At 38.9% G+C, this 14,740-nt stretch overlaps 1 protein-coding gene across 1 annotated transcript; it reads left to right on the top strand.

Moving 5' to 3' along the window:
• Positions 1-255: 255 nt before the first annotated feature.
• LOC143851517 (ferrochelatase-1, chloroplastic-like) lies at positions 256-14,369 on the top strand. Its single transcript, XM_077360972.1, has 10 exons — positions 256-453; positions 5,090-5,199; positions 5,961-6,309; positions 6,872-7,015; positions 7,117-7,218; positions 10,318-10,421; positions 10,519-10,645; positions 10,974-11,126; positions 12,357-12,457; positions 13,798-14,369. Exons 2-10 carry the CDS (start codon positions 5,120-5,122, stop codon positions 14,108-14,110), a joined length of 1,473 nt encoding a protein of 490 aa, XP_077217087.1. The 5' UTR covers positions 256-453; positions 5,090-5,119; the 3' UTR covers positions 14,111-14,369.
• The last annotated feature ends 371 nt before the right edge of the window (positions 14,370-14,740 follow it).

The following is a 14,740-nucleotide window of genomic DNA, read 5'->3' as shown; positions in this document are numbered from 1 at the left end:
TTTGCAAGCACATCCTTCAATTTAGCAATCCTCAGCACAGAAAGTATAGCTATAAAGTTTGAGGGCATTCTCGTCATTTCACGAAATACTTTCCACTCCCGCGGAGTAGTTGGTCAGTCGCGACCGTCTCCTTTGAACGCGTAGACAACACGCCACCTTGTTGACGAAAAGAAGAAGAAAGCCAATGATAAATTCGCACTCATTATAGGATAATTCGCTCACTTTGAACGTAAATTATGTGGCAAGCCTTTTAAGGACGTTCCAGGGGTGCGAATTATCCTATAGGGGGTGCGAATTTATCACTGCCTAAAAAAATGCCATGCTTTAATTTCCCCATTTCATCTTCTTCCCCTTCCCTTTTTCATAGACGAGTTATTTCCTCTTCGAAACCCTAGAAAACCCTTCTCTTCAATCTCTGCGACTCAATCCCCTAATTTTTACGATTCTTCTCAGGTATTAACGCTAAATTTCTTTATTCTCGTTTATTTCTTTGTTTTACGTTTCGTATTCGTAAGGGTATTTTCTCGAATCTCTCTTACGGGGGAAAATTAGATCTGAGATGTTTGTAGAATGTGATTTAGAGCAGGATATTGCGATCTATGTTTTTCAGAGGAAGGTTAGGGTTTTTTTTCTTCTTCTCATGTATCAGATGAGAAGTTGGTTATTTCTTAACACAATTTGTCGTTTTTCGACGTTTAAATATCTTTCCAATCGCTATCTTGTTTTTGTTTATGATTGACTTTGGGGGTGGGGAACTGGTTTCTATGATGTAAAAGATCATCATGTTTTTGTTTCTTTCCTTTTGTTTTTTATTCTTTTTCTTTTGTTTTGAATTTCGATTGATTTGGGGGCGATGAGTTAGTGGTTTTTTTTTTTTTTTTTCCTGTATAATGTGAAGATATGCGCCATTTGTTTTTTAAGTGATGAACTGAACTAATTTGCGTTTATCTGAACTGTCTATAGTTATAATTCCTTCCTTTGATTGTCAAAGTATTGGGCTTTTAATTTTTATTTTATTTTTTAAATTTTGATTTAAGCAGAATCAGTAGTCCTTTTTTTTTGTAAAAACTTTTGGTAGTGAAACAATTATTACAGACCCATAAACAAAGTGGGGGCATAATCTGTTAGGTACCTTACTAATACGCCAAAAGCTCCAGAGCTGATGGAACGTGTTAGGCAAGGCCCTTTAAACCTGTCCCATACGAGGCTGGGGCCCACCCAGTATCATACCTGGGCGGGCCCCCACTAAGGACCGTAACATACCACCACGCTTCCGCATCCGCCGTCCTTGGCGGCCAACTCTGTGACGGCTTTCACTCTGGCCTTTTTTTCTAGGTAGCTGTTTCCACATGTCGCCCCTTCCGTGACTCGAACACGGGACGTGGTGGCTGCTCTAGTACCAAATGTTAGGTACCTTACCAATACGCCAAAAGCTCCAGAGTTGATGGAACGTGTTAGGCAAGGCCCTTTAAACTTGTCCCATACCAGGCTAGGTCCCACCCAATCCCATATCTAGGCGGCTCCTCACTCATGACCGTAACAAAATCTTACGTGAGAATACTAGGATGGTGGAATTTTCTGATGTTGCCTTAAGGAATAAGTGATAAAGGTGGATCTTGGCCAAGAATGGCCCGATTCGAGGTCCCACAAATGGCGTCAAATGGCAACATGAGTTTCATGTGTCGTTTTGGCCACTAGAGGATGTGGCAGGTTTTGGCATGTTGGGCAAAATTCATTGGACAAGAGGCTAGTGACGTGGCAAGTGATAACCTTAATAATTAGTTTCAATTGATAGTTATCTCATGAGCAAGTGAGATTTTTGAAATTGGCAACAAGAGGAGTTTTTCTATAACTTTGGAAACTACCTAACAAAATGCCAAACATAGAAGCCTGGAGTATAGGCTTATCTAATTAGAAAGAAAGAGTCCCAATCTTAGAGACTCCACAAGATGGTGAAACGATAAGCATATCTTAACGTATCTGTTAGTTAGTTAGAAATGAAGTGTTATTTAGGGATGTTTTCCTTTTCTTTGGCTAGGTAATTTGAAAAAGAAAGTCACGGACAATGGATGGCAAGTTGTGTTTTCCTTTTCTTTTGTTGAAATGAGAGTCTCCATATTGGAGAAGAGTTAAAAAAAAAAAAAACCACATTTGTGAGTTGTTGTTTTCTTTTCTTCTTTGATTGCCTATCAAAATCTTAAATTACATAAAAAATTATTTTTGGATCAAGTGGTATTAGAGCTCTGGTTCAACCATCGTCTTAGGACCACAAACAATGGTGAACAATCATGTTTCGCGCCAACAAGCACATGGAGAAGGAAGCCTAGTATCCGTACCCATTGAGCAAGGAGATACGGTGGAAGATCATGGAGTAGAGCAGAGACTTTCATAGATCGAGAGCCAGATGGCGACCATCATGTTGATAATGTCACAATTGATTTCTACGAAGGAGGCATCAACTTCGCAGCCGAATCTTGAACCGGCCACCCATGCGAAAGAGGTGTAGGTCGAGAGTGACCAAGAGGAGGAAAAAGGAGATCCGGCGTCCCAGACATCCGACTCACAAGAGAGAATTCAAGTTCAACCATTCATGGTGGAGGCAATGATCGACATGTCGGTGTATGATGGAAAAGTCGATGCTAAAATATTGGACAATTGGATCGACAGGCTCGAGACATTTCTCAATCTACCAATACATGGACACTCATAAGGTAAATTTCGCTAGACTGAAGCTCACTTGCCACGCTCTCACATGGAGGAATATGTGAGAAGCAAGGGATTAGCGGACGTGATCTGGCAACAGTTCAAGACAATGATTCATAAGCAGTTCTACCCCCTCAGATATGAGAAAAGCCGTTGTGTACGATGGCAATGCCTACAGCAACGGTTCGAGCAACCGGTGCAAGAGTATAGTGCTTGGGATCTCTTTGGAGGAGCGAGGAACCTTCATGAAGTACCTGGGAGAATTAGACGAGTACATACGAGAAGAGTTAAATCTCTTCCGCATCGACACCATCGAGGAGGCTAGCATCAAAGCCATGGCGATCAAGAACCGAGATCGAAGGCGCAAGAAGAAAGATGATCGGACAAGAGACAAATCCAACTCCGATCCAACGCCGAGCAAGTACACCAACACAGTTCATAAGGCGTGTGATCATTGCAAACGGCCAGGGCACACAAAGGAAGGAGTGTTGGATACTACACCCTGAGCTATGACCGGCGAGATCCCGAACCACAGACATAGAGGAAGAATCTAAGGCTACTTTGCATGCCGGAGAAGCCGGGGAACTCCCAGAGATGACAAATGTAGATGAGAAGTTGTCACTCATGGTTAGATCTACATAAGCACCCTCCGATCAAGACGAATGTGGGGAGCTTTTCCACGTTCGGATCCAAGTCAAACAAAACTTGATGGGGGCTATCATCGATCCAGGAAGCCGGAAGAATCTGATCTCTGAAGAAGTCGCCAAGATGGGATTGATGACCACTCTACATCCACGATCGTATCCACTTGGATGGATTCAGAAAGACGTGGAAAGGAAGATCACACGTCAATGTATGTTCAAGTTCGCCATCACCGAGTGATACATGGGCGAGGTCACATGCGAGGTGGTACCGTTAGATGTTTGCCAAGTGATTCTTGGTAGCCCGTTTTTGGGGGATAGAGATGCGGTCTTCTACAGAAGGGAGAAAAAGTATTGACTCGTGAAAGATGGGAAAGACTACATCATCGAGGCGAATCGACCCGCAGAAGGTGCCAAATCACTCATCTCTGCCACTTGAGCCAAGAGATTGGTGAACGCTAGCAGCAAATTCGTAATGCTCATGATAGGGCCAAAGACCCGTGGTTTGCAAACGACAGACACACCAAAGACCGGGCCCATCCGGCCGACAAGAAGTCTTAAGCGGAAGAAAAACTAGAGACGTACCTGAAAGGCTACCCCAAAGGCTTGTCAGGACAGCCGAGGCAGATCCCGCGAACGAGCCATGACAAAATCCAAGGGGGGCCAGAGTGAGCACTGTCCAATTGGGACGGACCCGGGTCGAGCCTATCAGAGTGGACTTGTAAAGGTGGGGGCCAATAGCCTCCCCCCATCTTAATTGTTAATTTTGCAGCCATGATTGAGGTGGATCTTGGCAAAAATGGGCCCGATTCGAGGTCCATTAAATGATGTCAAATGGCAACATGGGTCCCACATGTCTTTTTGACCACTAGAGGATGTGGCGGGTTTTGGCACGTTGAGCAATTCATTGGACAAGAGGCTAATGATTTGGCAAGTGATAAGCTTCATAAGTAGTTTTGATTGATAGTTAGCTCATTAGCAAGTGAGATTTTTGAAATTGGCAACAAGAGGAGTTTTTCTATTACTTTGGGAACTACCTAACAAAATGCCAACCGGAGAAGCCCTGGAGTTTGGGCTTATCTAATTAGAAAGAAAGAGTCCCAATCTTAGAGACTCCACAAGATGGTGAAATGATAAGCATATCTTAATGCATTTGTTAGTTAAATGAAGAGTTATTTAGGGATGTTTTCCTTTTCTTTGGCTAGGCAATTTGAAAAAGAAATCCATGTACAGTGTATGGCAAGTTTTGTTTTCCTTTTCTTTTGTCAGTGAAATGAGAGCGTCCATATCGGGGAAGAGTCAAAAATAAATAAAAAAGAACATCCATGAGTTCCTGTTTTTTTTTTCTTTCTTTGATGGCCTATCAAAATCTCAAATTACATCCAAAGAATAAATTTTTGTATCAATCAGTAAGATGGTCACTTGAAATATTGGCCTCATACTTTTGTTTGGTTGCTCTATTTTGAATATGGGAAATTCCTTTGATAAACTGTTACGCCCTTCGTACTAATTTTTTTCATCAAGATTAACCATAATTATATTGTTGTCTATGTTGCTTACCTGGGTTGGTGCTCAGAAGTCATGATATGTATGCTGTGCTAGTTATGCCTATGTCTATACCCTTTTCTGCTAAGATATTTCATCATGTTCAATGTACATTTATCTTTCATTGCACCCGTATGGTTGAATCCAGTGACTTCAGTAATGCCCATTTGGTTGAATTTGTAATGTTTGTCTTACCGCAGGTGAAGGTTTTAATATTTGAGGCTGACACTATGGTTGCAATGGCTTCTGGATTTCCTCATGTGAAGCTTTCTGGTTTTCATCTTCGTGATGCTAATCACAATTTAGCCACGTAAGTTTTATTCACAAAGACAAACTATAAACCATGGGAGCAGTTTTTTTCTTTAACAGAAAATGCTCAAACTCTGTGTTACTTTTTCTACTTGTCCTTGATCTTGTTCATGCAGTTGCTATGGTTGGTATGTTATGATTAGCTTGGATAATTGGCGAATCAGATTAGTAGGTTGATTATTGTGGGTTCATATGATAAATTTGCTTCCTTTATGCCCTCTATAAGGATGGTATAACAACTAGAAAATGTTAGTCTCCTATTTCCTTTTAAAAACATATTTTTCTTTTTTACATACGTTCATGGCTTATCATTATTATTTTTTAATTCTAACGATGTGGTTCTAACAAAATCTTCGTGGCTTATCATTATTAAGAGAAACGATAGAATGAAGGGCGCCCTTGCAAAAATCAGCTTCAAGGGCGCTCCTGTTGGTTAATTTCTGCAAAGCGTGGCACCGAAAAAAGTGGATGGCGCCAAAAAAAGTGGAAACCGTGTTGACTTTGCAGAAATCAACCAATAAGGACACCCTTGAAGCTGATTTTTGCAAGGGCGCCCTTCATTCTATCATTGCTCCATTATTAAATGTTATTTTTTTTAATCTGAAATATTTTCATTAGCTGTTCTGGGAAATCGTAACCTGATGCATTTATTAATGAACCGATTAAGGACTCTGTATATGAACTTCTAGTTCTTTTTTTTAATTGATTATGAACTTCTAGTTCTTCAAAACTGAAGGTTTGATTGACTCTTATCTGTTGCAGGCCACACCTTCAAACCAAGGCTTTCATTGGTCATGGTGCATCCATCAGCTGTTGTTCTGCCGAAGGATCACGAAATGTAGATCTATCGGTCAAACCAAAACTTTCATTATGTGAATCATCCGATAGAAATGAAATTTTGGGAGGTAAATTTATTTCTGAGCCTGCTCAGAAGAGAAAGCTTGTCGGGCGAACATTTAGCTCTGCAGGAGTATACACAGTTGGTGAGACTGCTTTAGGAATTCCTTCACATGTTGCTCATGAGAAGATAGGGGTGCTTCTACTGAACCTTGGAGGACCGGAGACTCTTCAAGATGTTCAACCGTTCTTATTCAATTTATTTGCAGATCCAGTATGTGTTGAATCCTCATAATCAAAAGTTCATTTAATTGTACTTTAAAAAAAATATATATCCAGCACTTTAAAATTTTAGTTGTTTTCCATGATTTAATGATGGGACAAAGCATTCATCATAGGCTGCATTATCTCAAACCTTTACTGTCACAATTGGTTTTCTGGCTGCTCCTGTCAAATTGGTTGAATAAAAATTTTAGAAGTAAAAATCTGTAAAAAAATTTGAAAAAAGGAAGAAAAAAGACTTCAGAGTTTCAGTGTCCTATTTGTCCGATAAACTCTAGATTATGAATCCAAACATCGGTGACATAAAACAATCTTATGTGTCATGCCGTCGTCCTTTTCTTTTCTGCCTATAAATTTTATCGGCTGGTGTCAAAGGAAATGCTGCTGCTACCATGCACTTATTTGCAACAAATACTCAGCCTTTTCTTATCTGTTTGTCATATTTTTATTGGATATTTGTTTGTCAATTTTTAAAGTCATGTTTATGTGGCTTCTGTCTCTTTGTTTAACTTCAAGATGATTGTCATGGTAATGGTGCTAATATTTAATGCCAGGATATAATTCGACTTCCCAGGCTCTTCCGGTTTCTTCAGCAACCATTGGCTCAACTAATTTCAGTTCTCAGAGCTCCAAAAAGTAAAGAAGCATATGCTTCTATTGGGGGTGGCTCACCATTGCGAAGGATAACAGATGAGCAGGTGAGCAGTGGAGGAGAGGAGAATTATATAATTATTTTTACAGCTTATCATTTTGTGTATATGAATATGAGTTAAACAGATTCCGAATTTTTTTTTCTCAGGGAGATGCACTGAAAATGGCCCTCGAAGAAAGGCAAATGCCTGTAAATGTGTATGTTGGAATGCGATATTGGCACCCTTTTACTGAGGAAGCCGTTCATCAGGTAGCTTAATTTTTTATTTTTTTTTGAATGGCTTGGCTTAAATTTTGTTGAAGGAGTTTCATACTTTCTTTGTCAACAGTTTATCTTTCCTTGGATATTTTCTTCAGTATAACTTCCAATTGGATGGTCTTCTTTCAAAGGATCTTTTTTCCTCAATGATAAGGCCATCTTCCAAATAATTATCAGACATGTGTTTTCTTTCATCGAACAATAAAGTATTCATTTTGAGCTTGGCTCACTTCATCTGTAATCAATTGCATATCCATCATCATGTAGTATTCATGTTCCAGTTCTAAATTGTATTATACAACCCAGTTTTTGACACTTGGAGGAACACTTCTCATAATATCTGTATTTAAAAACATTAGATTCAGAAATTTCTGGAGTGATTGGAAGTTGATGACTTCCAACGTATTTATGCATTCCTTATATATGCCTCCAAACCAATAATATTCCTGACCAGGTATCATATCGGTATGGATCAACCATCTTCGATTAATGGAAAAAACAAAGGATTGACTGCCTTTTGTTTTACATGGGTACTTATTGGGCCTCTCAACCCCTCCTAGTGAACTACCTATGTTGGACATGCTATGCTTATTGGCATTGCTATCAACTTCTATGAACTATCACAAGGGTGTGCTTCACAGTAATGCAGATAATTGCAGATTTCCTTTCGCAAGAAACACCCAACTCTTGGGGAGTTCTGTTGATATTTTGATGCACTTAGAAATGAAAAGCCCTTTCAATTATAGTTTTAGAGGGTTAGAGCTGTAGCTTGATTCTACAATTTATTCTGTGTTACAGGTTGAGTTTTAGTTGGAAACAAGTCTGATTTTGATTCCAAGTTGTATGTGATGGGACTATACATATGCTGATATGCATGATGTAAGGGGATGAATATCTAGGGAGATGATAAACTCGCACCCCCCTGTAGGATAATTCGCACCCCCATATAACGTGAATCGTGGCAGACTTTTAACACTTTTTGACATCAAATCACGTTAAAAGGGGTGCGAATTATCCTACAGGGGGTGCTAATTTATCATCACCCAATATTTATTTTAGTTTTTCCTCTAAAGTACAGTTGTTTTCCTTTTGAATGGTAGCCAATTTTATTGGAAAAAGAAGACCAAGATGGTCAAATACAATGGAGATCAAAATAGAGAGGGAAAAGAGAGGAAAAACCCCCTCCCGAGGGAAAAGAAGACCAAGATGGTCAAATACAATGGAGGTCAAATCATGTTAAAAGGGGTGCAAATAATGCTAGAGCTTCTTTGAAAACCCCCTCCCGAGCAAGGCGATTGGCCACCTCGTTGGCGGATCTCCGAACTTGCTTGAAAACGATGGATGAAGAACCCTTACGATCACAAATCTCATCAAAGAGGCTATCGAACTGCCAAGGATGTTTGAAAGGGCCCTTTAACCGTCTAATCACGTTAAGAGAGTCCCCCTCCACAACCACCTTCTAAAGTGCAGTTACTGTATTACAATTTTTTTATTCTTCTCTATTCGGCATAATGTGTTGTGGTTTTTTTTTTTTTGAGTCTTTTCTATCCTGTATTACGCATAGCATATTTCAGAAGTTCTTCCAAAAATCACCTTGATGAATGGGATAATTCTGTTGAGTGGTGGTTCTTTTGGATGTCAGCTTAGTAAGACTTGGCCTTGTCACCCGGGAATTTGAATCCTTGCGGTGTGGCAAAAACTTGAAAAAGAATGACACAGTATTTGAAGATTTTGAACTTTAGTTTTGTATGTCAGTGGTATTGGGAAAGGGTGCCGAGCTCTGTTTATGTGATGTAGAGAGTGAGTTGGTGTTAGACGTGATTAGTGTCTAGAGCAGCTACTTATGTGTAGCATATTTCTGAAGTTCTTCGAAAAATCACCTTGATGAGTGGGATATTGGCAGTGGATTTTTTTTCCCGAATGGCAGAGATTTCATTAGAAGAAAAGACTGAGATTCAAAATGAAATACATGAGTGTGGGGTATTGGCAGTGGATGGATATTTGAATTTTTTTATTAGAATAGGTAAAACCTTGATGAACATGCTGATGAGGTATCATTTCACCCGATTAGTGTGGAGAGCTGTTGTAATTTTCCTGGGCTGAATTGGAATCCTCCTGTGCCTGTAGTAGCTGGGAGAGTTACCTTGGGAATGATCATCTGGAGGCGGTGTTATCTATTGCTTTTTCCTCCACCTTATGGAGGACTCCCAAATTGCAGATAAAATATAATTTTTGGAGAGGTGATAGAAATGATTATCATACCCGTGTGATACAAAGGTACCTTATAGAGTTAACTAGTTTCCTATAAATCATACGAAAACACGTCTGTTTGTCAAACCTGTTTCCCAGTTTCAGGAAACCAGTTGCTCACAAATAGGAATATATAATGGTAAACTATTTACATAAGGTGAGCAAATGATTAAAAACTGACGGATAATTTTCTATTTAATAAGCTCTTTTTGAAATACTATTAAGCGGCTTTTTTCTTTAGGTTCTGTTTCTTTTGACGTTGGAAAAATGGGTTTTAAGGTTCTGTTTCTTTTGACGTTAGAAAAATGGGCGAAAACTTTGTTTTACACCCATTTTACGTCGAAAGAAATGGGTGTAAAACAAAATTTACGCCGAAAGAAACAGGTCTTAGTATTTTTTACGTTTACAAACCTAAGGATTTAAAAATAAAATAAAAAAGTGAAAACACTAGTAGAAATTTCCTTTTCTACCTTGTGAGAAAGCTTTCCTCGTTCTTGCGAATTTTGACCATTAGAAGAGGAAAACCCGTAAACGAACTCGCCACAGATTCGCTGCTTAGGTTGGCAAGCATTTCCTTTGCCCTAATGATACATGGTAATGGTATTTATGATCACATTTGCATCAATCCCGGGTTTACCATTTCTGACACAATATATGCATGATCCAAGTTTATGGTATCTTCTTAATCTTAATGACGCTTTTCCTGTCTCTAGATTGAGGCGAAGGGAAGTTATATAGAACCCAAATGTGACCTTGTTTTTTTCCCTACACTGATAATGTGGATTACCTGACCTGAATTGTCATTTTATTACTCTGACATATTCATGCGTGCCTTGACAGATTAAAAAGGATAAAGTTACAAAGCTTGTTGTGCTACCACTTTATCCTCAGTTTTCCATCGCTACAAGTGGGTCAAGCATCCGTCTTCTCCAAGGCCTCTTCAGGTTAAATTGCATTTTCATTTCACTTGTTAACTTCATCTTTCTGAGTTAATATATCCTAGTTCATGATCTACTCTACTGAACTTGAGCCCTTTCTCAGGGAAGACTCATATTTAGCAAGGCTACCGGTTTCTATTATAGAGTCATGGTATCAGCGTGAGGGTTATATTAAGTCAATGGCTGACTTGATTGAGAAAGAACTGAAGGGTTTCTCTAAGCCTGAAGAGGTAGGTCTTCAAGATGGTAGTTGGCATGACATGTAATACTGAGCATCTTTATCTGTGTGGGAAAACTCTTAGCTTTTGGATGTGATAAATAAAAGGAAACCTTTGATTGTTCATAGAATCTGGACTATTTTGAGAATAATCAAAGGTTTCCTAAAATACGAAAAAAAAAAAAAAAAAAACTAAAGGTTTTCTTTGGGTATTCATAGAATTACAAAGTCAGTGATATATTGAACATTTTGATGATATTATCATTGTTCTGGTCATTCCTTTTAGTGATCTGCTGTTTTAATGTGTAAGTGGGATTCTCACCTTCATTTTGAAATGCTAGGTTGTGATATTCTTTAGCGCTCATGGAGTGCCACTTAGCTATGTTGAGGATGCAGGAGATCCTTATAGAGATCAGATGGAGGAGTGTATCAATTTGATTGTGGAGGAGTTGAAACGTAGAGGAGTGTATAATGAACACACTCTTGCATACCAGGTATTAGGTTTATAATATCATCTGTTAATTTTTAGTTTCCATTTTCCGATTTTCTGTACTTCTTAGTTCTATTTTTCTTGTGTGACCTTCAAATTTTCAACTTGGCTACTTATTATTGTTAAGTCTGACTACTAAAAATGAAGATGATATTGCCACCCTCCAATGATTATATCTGGGCCTTGTTTTGGCAAATGAAGATGATGGGCCATTTGCTGGATAATGAACTTATGTCAGATTTGAAGTGAGCACGTGGGACTCCGAGTAGCTCCACATCTGCCTCTTTCTCTTAACCCATAACACCCTTATCCATGCTAAATGACTGACATGCTCATAACACTACATCAGTGTGCTCCCCAAAGCCAAAAGACATGGGCTCCGACCGATGGTTGTGCCTTTTTCTTTCAAATGAAGAAGATGGTGAAGGCCATCTGCCAGTTAGTGAACTGATTCAGATCCCAGTTGATTGAGTATGTGGGGCTCTGAAACTCTCTTTCGTCTCCATGTGGGCTCTGTGTCTCTCCACCTTGGGCCAGGAGGATTAATGTTCCTTTTGTTCATTTTGTTGAAATTCTTTGACAAAGAAGGAGCTCAATTTCTTTGTTCAATTTCTTTGTTTTCTGCTCGTCAAGAATGCATTTGATTGCCTGAAGGATCAGACATTGTTCGAAATCTTTGGTTCTTGTAGGTTCTTGGACCTTGTCGTTCATCCTTCCTGTAGTTGTTGAATTCCAAATTTTTTGTTAATTTCAAAATCTAAGGAGGGTTTGAACGTGATAAAGAGGATTAGTTTTGTCTGTCTGTTGAATTTCTTGATTTTTTTACTATAAAGGACCTCGATCTTTTAGTTTTCTCCTGTTGCTCCACTTTGGTTTTAGGTTAAGACTGGATCCTAAATGAAGAAGTGGGGAAAGCAACACTGTTTGTATCTGTCAATCAAAGTGGCAAACCCTCTTATGTCAACCTCCAATATGGTGGCGGTGATGGTTTCACTGTCAAAATCCACAGCTCATACCGGAATCTCTCTCTCTGACAGTCCTCAAATAAGAAAGAATATGCTATCAAGAAAAAATAAAAAAAATTCCATGTATTTTTGGCATTTTGCATTGTTCGGTGGTGTTCGCCTGGAAACATAGGGGGCATCTAAATCAGCTCCTCACACATTAATGGAATAAGAATCTGTTTAATGATTCAGCTTCATGATCCTTGCTCCATTGAATTTCATTTTGCTAGAGCCGAGTTGGACCTGTACAGTGGTTGAAGCCCTATACTGACGAAGTGATTGTTGAGCTCGGCCAGAAAGGTGTAAAGAGTCTCTTAGCTGTTCCAGTAAGGTGCGATTCTATACCTGATGTTCTTGAAGAGCTATGTAGTTATATTTCTCTTTTGAATTAAAAACATTCTCTCTTTCTGATTTTATGGGGCAAAACATTTCGATCTCCAAGATTTGGTTGTCCTCTAGTTATTTGGTTTCTCCAAACTAAGACAATACTATTCTTTTGCAAAAGGAAAACACTTCTAAAACTGGATCCCTTCCCGAAAATAAAGACCGGATAAGTATGGCCGATTGATTTTCCAATCTTAATGTGGAGTCGAGATACGCGCCCCACTTTTTTCGTTTTATATGTGGGTGTCAAGATAGAAGATCCCGTGCTTTTTTTTTTCATCATGAGATCCCGTATTGCTAGCAACCTTCTTTGCAAAAAGGCTGCTACTCATTCATGAATATTTGTTTGGTTAAGTGGGGTATCTATTATTGAGTTTCCTTCATTTTTCAGGCATTCTCAAATAGCTTTGATTCTAATTAGGGTCTTTTTCTTCTTATTCTATTGGATTTTATTCTGAAGGCATTTTAAATATCACCAAATGAATGATTTTCCCAAAAAAAAAAATCAGCAAATGAAAGTGCTTCTGGATTCTTGAGTGAAACTTTGAACAGCACAGTTGCATTCATATACATAGGAGAAGGCATCTTAGATAAAATGGAATACTTTGGTGTCCAAGTCTCTGATATTATAAAATTCTGTTCTTGGTCAAAATTTTGACAAACCTAATCATTCATTTCCTGGTACCGTAATTATGGTGATGGTTTTTATAAGTTGTTACTCTTGGTGAAAGTTTTGGGAACCCAAATATTTCCTTGTAAAGAAGTTCTGGGGACCGCTCTTGTAAATGTACCGACTACCATGTAACTATCTTTTCAGCAAAAAGGAGAGTAACTGTACCATGTAACTAGTTGATACTTGATAGTAGGCCTATTCTGGCAGATAGGGAGCCACAGATTAACACAACATATGAAATTCATTCTCCATATGAAACTTGAGTGATCCATGGCTTGACTGGGGCTCTGTCTATTCTGTCTGGGTTTGGATATGTGGTTGAGATCTCTTTTAGAGATTTCAGTTAATTTTCATTTATGAAATATTAACTTGGGTGGCGTGGGGTGGGGTGGGGTGTCCTCACCAATCAGTTGTCGGGTGGTGACCCACGCAACTGACAACTGTTTGATCACTGTAACACCTGTATCATTTCCTCTTCATTTGATTAGAGTATATCTCATTTTTTTTTTTTTTTTTTTGAATGGTGAGTTTATCTCATGTTAGATCTCTATTTAGGCAAGCTTGCATATTTTTTTATTTGAATACTTCTGACACTGCTATGTCTCAAATTCCAGTTTTGTGAGCGAGCATATAGAAACCCTAGAAGAGATTGATATGGAGTACAAGGAGTTAGCTCTCGAATCCGGCATCGAGAACTGGGGTAGGGTTCCGGCTCTGGGTTGCACCTCTTCCTTCATCTCTGACCTAGCTGATGCGGTGATCGAAGCTCTCCCTTCCGCAACATCTATGTCGACAGAAACAGACATGTCTGGAGAAGCCGACTCGGATCCACTGAGTTATGCAATCAATTTGTTTTTTGGTTCAATTCTAGCTTTTGTTTTGTTGTTATCCCCAAGGTTGATCTCAGCATTCAGAAATTACCTCTAGTGATTCCGAGACTCAAACCACAGTATAAGTTTTTTCTATTCAATAGTAAAATTTACTGAAATAGCAAAATCCCATAGGGAGTCCCGGAAATAACATACAATGTCTACTAGAGGGGGGAGTTGTTGAGCGGATGGCTCTCAAATAGATGCACCTTATGTTTTTACGAGAATTGTAATCGCCGGAAGGGGTCATCTTGCCCCATTCCTTACTGTAATCACTTTTTATGAATAAAATTATGTTACCATTTCTTAAAAAGAAATCCCATGGGAATCATCTAAATGCTTCTTTTGTTTTGGACTTTTCTCTTCTGTTTTCTTTAGAGTAAGAAACTTAAACATTGCAAGGAGAAATGGTTTATCTTCCATATTTTTTTGTGTGTGAATGAATATATGAAGGTCCTAGGCATATTCACTAAAATTTGACTCCAATAATCAGTTTTGGGTGCACAATAGTTCCTAGTCATGATTGTTTTGGATTTTGAGAACCGATTGTGGTCCAAAGTTGTTTATTAGACTGAAATTTTGAGAACCAAACGGACCCAAAAACAGCCCCAATGAGTAGGGCATGGTAGCCAATCTCAAAGATTTATTCAAGATGATTATCCAAGAAGGGTGGCCAATCCCTTCTTTG

Source organism: Tasmannia lanceolata, unplaced genomic scaffold (assembly GCF_043159265.1).
Source record: "Tasmannia lanceolata isolate RefF3 unplaced genomic scaffold, GAP_Taslan_0.1 ptg000003l, whole genome shotgun sequence".
Classification (NCBI taxonomy): domain Eukaryota; kingdom Viridiplantae; phylum Streptophyta; class Magnoliopsida; order Canellales; family Winteraceae; genus Tasmannia; species Tasmannia lanceolata.
Note: the sequence above shows the minus strand (reverse complement) of the source record. Positions and strands in the feature narration are given on the sequence as shown.

What these genes read in the sequence shown, in the direction of transcription:
- LOC143851517 (XM_077360972.1), top strand. Translation starts at nt 5,120, where the DNA reads ATGGTTGCAATGGCTTCTGGATTTCCTCATGTGAAGCTTTCTGGTTTT. An exon ending in CTTCTCCAAGGCCTCTTCAG is followed by an intron (nt 10,422 to 10,518) that starts GTTAAATTGCAT and finishes GCCCTTTCTCAG; the next exon opens with GGAAGACTCATATTTAGCAA. An exon ending in AACACACTCTTGCATACCAG is followed by an intron (nt 11,127 to 12,356) that starts GTATTAGGTTTA and finishes TCATTTTGCTAG; the next exon opens with AGCCGAGTTGGACCTGTACA.